Source organism: Trypanosoma conorhini (genome assembly GCF_003719485.1).
Source record: "Trypanosoma conorhini strain 025E chromosome Unknown Tco_14.4_contig_00437, whole genome shotgun sequence".
Lineage (NCBI taxonomy): Eukaryota > Euglenozoa > Kinetoplastea > Trypanosomatida > Trypanosomatidae > Trypanosoma > Trypanosoma conorhini.
Genome location: NW_021704523.1, coordinates 9,454 through 16,280, shown reverse-complemented (window position 1 = coordinate 16,280; position 6,827 = coordinate 9,454). Strand labels below are relative to the sequence as shown.

Here is a 6,827-nt window from a genome sequence, read left to right as displayed (position 1 = left end):
TATAAAACGCGCGCGCACACACACACACACACGCCAAGAGGGGAGAGCAAAGGGGCCAAGAAGCCGCCAGCAGCGTTCAACAACCAGTGATGAACAGAGACCCACTCGTGGAACTGACGCCGCTGCGCCCTTCGATGCGGCATGAGGCCTCGCAAAGTACCTCGCACGCCGCGGCGGCGGCAGATGAGGCCGGGTCGGATGCAGCTGCGCCGCCGCCGCTGTCCGCGTCATTTGCACGTCGCGAGGATCTCTCGTACATTTGGGGCACCGACATTGCGGTGGAGACGTTCCGGGATGAGTTTCAGCACTTCCTGGAGACGTTTGAGGTGCACGTTGACGGCGGCGGCGGCGGCTTGCGAGAAGGCTCGGGTACAGGCGTGAGTCCCGGTCTTGGTCACCGCGGCGTTGGCACCCGCAAATATTTCCTGCAGGAGCTTCTGCGTCTTAGACTGCAGAACCGCAGTGTCCTCGAGGTGGACATGCAGCTGCTCGCCAGAGTGTGCCCGCGGTTGTGCCAGCAAGTTGTTTCTCACCCGATGGAGTGTCTGCAGATGATGGGCAACGTCGCGGAGGACGTCTGCCAGCGCCTCGCCGCCGCCTTCGCCGAGGTGCCGTTGTCTGACGACTTTGTTCTGCGGGTGGCGCCGAAGAATCTCCCGGGGACAGTCTCGCTGCGTGGGTTGGGGCCGCAGCACCTCGAGCAGCTCATCGCCCTCCAGGGGATGGTGGTGCGGGTGTCGAAAATTATTCCAGAGATCCGGGTCGCGTTTTTTCAGTGCTGGCACTGCCAACACGTGCGCCGCAGCGTCGTGGATCGCGGCCGCATCTTTGAGCCCACCCGCTGCGATCACTGCGGCAGGCACTACTCCTACCGGATTCACCACAACCTTTCCCTCTTCGAGGACAAGCAGTTGGTGCGGCTGCAGGAGGCGCCGGAGCACCTGACAGACGGCGAAACGCCCGTCACCATCTCCGTTGCGGTGTACGGCGACTCGGTGGACGTCGTGGTGCCGGGTGATCGTGTCGTGGTGACGGGCATCTACCGCGCCGCCCCTGTGCGCCTGAATTCCAACACGCGCATCATACGCAGTATCTTTGCCACGCACGTCGACGCCGTACACATTGAGCATCGCCGCGCGGGCCGAAATTCGTGGAAAGCGCAGCAACCGCAACCGCAGCAGACGACGTCGTCTGGCGGCGACGAGGGGCAGTCGGAGAATCCGGCTGAGGCCGCCCGCCGCGATGTGTTCCGTCGCATTGCCAGTCGTCCAGATATTTATAGCATTCTCCTCAACAGCTTTGCAAGGACCATTTGGGGGCATGAGGAGGTGAAGCGCGGGATTCTCGCACAGCTCTTTGGTGGGACGCGGAAGGAGCTCAAGTCCGGCACCTTCCGTGCCGAGATCAACGTGATTTTGTGTGGAGACCCGGGCGTGGCAAAATCCCAGCTCCTCTCGCAGGTGCACGAAATTGCCCCACGTGGTGTTTACACCTCGGGCAAGGGCAGCAGCAGCGTTGGGCTTACGGCCTTCGTTGTGCAGAACCAGGAGACGGGGGAGTTGGTGCTTGAGCCGGGCGCCCTCGTGCTCTCCGACCGCGGGCTGTGCTGCATCGATGAGTTTGACAAGATGAACGAGGCCACGCGGTCCGTGCTGCACGAGGTGATGGAGCAGCAGACCCTCTCCATCGCAAAGGCAGGCATCATTGCGCAGCTCAACGCCCGCACTTCGGTGTTGGCCGCCGCAAACCCGAAGGAGTCGCAGTGGAACGTGAACTTGAATGTGGTGGAAAACCTGCAGATCGAACCCACGCTCTTGTCACGTTTTGACCTGATTTTTCTTCTGTTGGACCGGCACGACCCGACGGAGGACAGACGGCTGGCTTCACACGTCCTCGCGCTCTTCATGGAGCCCGATGCGGGGTCCCGCCGCGGCGCGAACACCGCCACGGCGTCCGGCAGTAATAATGGCCTTCACCACAACATGAGGAGTGCTGCGGCGCCGAGCGGCGGCAATGACCCGGTTAACGAGGCGGAGGAGGAGGAGGAGGCGGCGGCGGAAACAGGCGAAAACGGCAATGCACCGCCGCGCGGATTACCCATGGGGACGGCGGCGACGGTGTTGGAGCACGAGGGTGAGGTGTTTCTTGAGGGAACCGAGGACGCCCCGTACATGCCCCCGCGTGTTCTCTCGCAGTACATTGCGCTTGCGCGGGAGACGGTGCACCCGCGGCTCACTGAGGCCTCACACAAGCAGCTGGCGGCGTCGTACGTGGAGATGCGCCGCGCGCGCGGCGGCAGCCGCACGGTGTCTGCCACGCTACGGCAGCTGGAGTCCATGATTCGACTGGCGGAGGCGCGGTGTAAGATGCGGTTTGGCGCGGAGGTGACTGTGGAAGACGTCAAGGACGCAAAGTGGCTGATTAGCGCCGCGCTGAAGGAGGCAGCGACCGACCCTCAGACCGGCCTGATCAACTTGGACATGTTCAGCGCACCCGACCCGACGCGGCAGACGGTTGAGGGCAGTATGCTGCGCTTGGAGCACGTCATTGATAGACGCTACCTCGCGGCGGGCCGCACCTCCGCGACGGTGAACGAGCTGCGACAGGCGCTTAACGAGTCCCTTGGCGGCGGGATACGGCCGCTCGCCATTGCGCAGTTCATGGAGCTTCTGGCACTGATGGCAGGAGGCGAGCACGTGAAGTCCTTCACTGCCACCTCAGTGACCTTTGCTGACAAGGGCCCCTCGTGAGGGACGCTCACTCCCTCTCTCCCTCACACACACACACATACATCTATTGAAATACACATATATGCGTGTAAGCGATTCCGTGTGTGCGGCTCATGTCTGCTCTGACGGCGTGAGTCTGTCAGATTATAACTGCGGAGGTTGGACCACGCGCCTCTCGACAAGTCGCTCACATTCCCCCCCCCCATAATATTCTACGAGGGCATTATGTATTATGCGCTGCTTGGCCTTTCTCTCTCTTTCCCTTTCTTTCTTGGAGTGGTTGCGCATGTGCTTGCGTCCCTTGCCAGTCTGTGTCAAGGAGTGAACCAATACTGCACACAGAACAGCGCGAGGTCAAGATGCAGCAGCCGCAGCGCGACAACAGCCTTTGGGAGGCGCTTGGATTGAGCTCGCTTGACAACACGGAGCAGCAGCTCATCACGCGACGAGTTGTCATAGTGGGGGATGCACTCAGTGGCAAACGTGCATGCGCCAGTCGTCTTTTTGCTGCCGCGATACAACAATTTCCTGCTTCCTCCCCATCGGCCTCATCGTTGCAGGGTTATGTCACGAGCAGTAGCCTCAATGGATGTGGTGTCTGTCGTCCCTTCTCCTCGCAGGGGCTGCGAGAGGGATCGGAAGTGGGCGGCGGCGGCAGCAGCGGCAGCCGGAGCAGCAGCCACCTACCGATGGCGTCGGCCGCGGAGGCGGCGGGGGCCGGGGGAACAGAAGGCGCCAACGCTTTACGGCACTTTCCGCAATTTCTACACGGTGCCGGTATCGCCCAGGCATTTATTCTGCAGCGCATCCCTGCAGTTCGTAGCGTCTTTCTTCCAGCAGTGGAAGACGGGTTGAACACCAGTGGTCCGTGCCGCGGCGGCGGGGGAGTTGGCGGGTCTGCGGCTCTGCCCGGTGGCGTCCGCCGCGCAACGACGGAGTTTTTTTGCTGCGACACACCCGGGGCCCTGGCGATGGCGCTCCCAACGGCAGAGTCGCTGGAGACGAGCGTGGTGCTGCTGGTGGTGGACACCAGTGCGCCGTGGCGCCTGCAGGAGCAGCTGCGGCGCTGGTACGGACACCTGAACACGCACGTCATGCAGACGCTACGCGTGGATCTGCCGAAACAAGACGAGGTGCGTCGCCTGCGCATGGTTGAGCAGCAGCAGCGCTTCTGGCAGGCGCAGCAGCAGGTGCTGGGGTCAATGCGGCGCCGATGGTGTGAACGTGAGGGGATCCAGCTGGGAAGGGGCAGTAGCGAGAACGGCGTCGACGGCGGCGGCAGCCACTGCCCGCTACCGCGTTTGCAGGTGCCGAAGGGTGGCGTCTCTCCACTCCGCACCATTCTTGTCTGCACAAAGACGGACCAACTCGAGAAGTTCTCGCGGGAGGCGGAGAAGTTGTGCCATCAAGGTTCGTCCCTCGCCGCGCAGCATTTGATGACCTCGTTGGAGACTGCGGGCGTCGGCGTGGGACCATGCATCTCCAGTGGTCTCCTCCCCGCACTGCGCACGACTGGTCTGACGCTGCTTGAGCTTGTGGGGCAGCTGCTGCGGAAGGAGGCTGTGGCACGCCAGAGCGCCCTCGTTGGTGTGAGCAGCCGCGTGAACACGATAGCCACCTCCTCCTCCTCCTCCTCCTCCCCCTCATTACAGCCCATAACCGTCCCATCTTCCACGGCGGCGGCAGCACCGTTGCCTGGCGGCGACAGGCTAAATGAGGAGCCCAGCGTGCTTGGGGCGGTCGCGAACACGCCCAGTGTATTTGTCCACCCCTTCTACAAAACTCTTTGGCTGTACATCTTTAGGTTGCTCTACCACCCTCCCACGGCGCTCGGTGGTGGCGTGGTGCCAGCTGACGCCCTCGCCACCCGCGGCGATGACGACGCCGAGGTGCCGGCGGATTTGGCAGCTCCGGAAGGGTCGGCCGGGCTGAGGGGCGAGCGGGGACTGCCCGGGACGTCCCTCCTCGATGAGCTGGAGACGCAGGTCTCATCGCGCTTCCTCCCGCACGCCTTTCTCCCGCACGGCGTGGACCACCTGGAGCTGCTCAGTCCCTTCATCACCTCCACGGACGCCGTGGCGCTGGAGACGGTGTTCGCCGGAGGCTCCGACGAGGCGACGGGTGCCGACTGGGGCGCACTCCGCCTCCACGACGAATACATGCAACAGATAGAAACGGCGCTGGCTGCTCTTGGGCCAGAAGAAGAGACGATGATTTGGGACAAACTGTAAGAACGGCGACAAAAAGAAGAAAATGGAGGAAACTGAGTTCATTTTATTATTATTATTTTTTTTTCTGCGTGTGTGTGTGCCTGTGTGTCTGCGCGGGTTGCTGCTCACCCCGGTGCATCGTGGATGACGCTCTTTGTTGCTTCTCCCGCTCTCTCCCTCGGAGTGCCTCTGGTGTTGACGGGACGTCGTAGGTGCTGAGAGTGTGGCTTGGCAAAAGCAAAGGCAAACTGCGTCGCAGAAGCAGGCAGCAGCTGGGCGTCTGGCCATATCGAATTGGCGTACAAGATGGGATACGTCTCTGACAGCTTTCGCGAGCTTGGGCGGTCCACAATTCTCAGCGTGCAACTCTCCAACGCACTGATTGGCATCAGTGCGGGCGTGGAGGTGCCCCTCATCACTATGGTGGGCCGCAAGCTCGCGTACGATGAAAAAAACATCGCTGGCTACGTCACGCTAACCGCCGTTTTCCGCGTGCTCGCGGATATTCCTAGTGGAATGCTCACGGAGTGCTTCGATATGCGTCGGCTCATGATGGGGGCTGCTTTTTCTCAGGCTATTGGCTGTGCCGTTGCGCTGGTGCTGAAACCAGGCCCGTTCCCGCTTGGCGTCTTCGCTGTAATGGACGGCGTCTCCGTTGGGGCCTACTTTCTGACGCGCCACATCTACGTCAGCAGTAAGGCGAAGCGAGCACACCGTGGCATCGTCTTCTCTTTCCTTGCGGGCGTGCTGCGCTGGTCCCACGTGGTGGGGCCACTGCTGCTCGGCGCCGCAGCCATCATGTGGGACGACGAACAGTTTTACTTTCTCGTGCCCCTCCTTACCTCTTTATTGGCCGGGCTGTGCATTCTGCTGGACGGCTGCTTCTGCCAGTCACACGTCGGGGGTGACGCCCACGAGCGGCAGGCGGTGAAGGAAGCGGTGACGGCGGAGGAGGCAAGGCGGCTCCTGCCCGTCGCAAACGGGGCAACCACGACACGCGTGAGGGTGGAATGTAATGGAGATCCGGTGGCGGAGCCGTCGTACGCGGGGACCGCCGTGGCGTGTGGTAAAGCTGCCTGCGGCAGAGGTGGCAGCCTCTCCACGCCCGGGCCTGCGCCACCCCCACAGGAGGCTGGCTGCGGTCAACCCAGGGCACATGCGGACTTTGGGGTGTGGGCGCTTTGCACCGTCATCGTGGAATTCTGGTCCACAATCTGGCGACTTGGGGGATACATACTCCTGTACGTTTCACTTCGGGCGAACCGAAAGCTACTGCTGACGTTTGCCGCAATGCGCATGAACTTTACCAACTCCGAGCTTGCGTTTCTGCTCTCGTTTAGCTTTGCCTTTGACGCCCTTCTTTTCCCGCTGGGCGGGATTATACTGGACGTCTACGGCCATCGCTGGTCCATGGTCGCAGCCGTCCTCGGCCTCGGCGTCAACTTCATGCTGCTGCCGCTGGTGCAGTCCCCATTGTGGTTGTACGCCATGGCGGCCGCCTTCGGCTCGGCAGATGCGCTTGGGTGCGGCCTTCTTCTGACGCTTATTGCGGATTCTGCGCCAGTGAAGCTTGGCGGCACCTTCTTTGGTGTGATGCGCACCGTGCAGGACATGGGGCACGTGCTTGGGGCGATGGTGGTCTCGGTGATCATCAACCAGGTGGACTTCGTCGTCTGCTGCTACGTTTGGTGGGGGGCGAGTGTCCTGGCCGCGCTGTGGGCGTGGTTCATTTCCCCGGCGACCATCCGTTGACCGGCGGCAGGGGAGGTGCCGGCAGCAGATATGCACAAACAAACATACAAACAAACATACAAACATACACACACACACACACAAACATTGCCAGTGTTTTTTTCGTTTTTTTTCCGTTTAGGTGTTAGACGCCCCC

General features: G+C 61.8%; 3 protein-coding genes across 3 annotated transcripts, besides 3 other annotated features; all 3 read left to right on the top strand.

Moving 5' to 3' along the window:
* Positions 1-15: 15 nt before the first annotated feature.
* Positions 16-32: a microsatellite.
* Positions 33-89: 57 nt separating this feature from the next.
* Tco025E_06471 (putative minchromosome maintenance (MCM) complex subunit) lies at positions 90-2,750 on the top strand (the record flags this gene model as incomplete). The annotated part of the gene is made up of 1 exon (XM_029373348.1): positions 90-2,750. One exon carries the CDS (start codon positions 90-92, stop codon positions 2,748-2,750), a length of 2,661 nt encoding a protein of 886 aa, XP_029226568.1.
* A 24-nt stretch (positions 2,751-2,774) lies between these two features.
* Positions 2,775-2,810: a microsatellite.
* Positions 2,811-3,088: 278 nt separating this feature from the next.
* Positions 3,089-4,960, top strand: Tco025E_06470 (uncharacterized protein; the record flags this gene model as incomplete). Its single annotated transcript, XM_029373347.1, has 1 exon — positions 3,089-4,960. One exon carries the CDS (start codon positions 3,089-3,091, stop codon positions 4,958-4,960), a length of 1,872 nt encoding a protein of 623 aa, XP_029226567.1.
* Positions 4,961-5,245: 285 nt separating this feature from the next.
* Positions 5,246-6,691, top strand: Tco025E_06469 (integral membrane transport protein; the record flags this gene model as incomplete). Its single annotated transcript, XM_029373346.1, has 1 exon — positions 5,246-6,691. The coding sequence occupies one exon, from the start codon at positions 5,246-5,248 to the stop codon at positions 6,689-6,691; it is 1,446 nt and encodes a 481-aa protein (XP_029226566.1).
* Positions 6,692-6,725: 34 nt separating this feature from the next.
* Positions 6,726-6,778: a microsatellite.
* Positions 6,779-6,827: the final 49 nt, after the last annotated feature.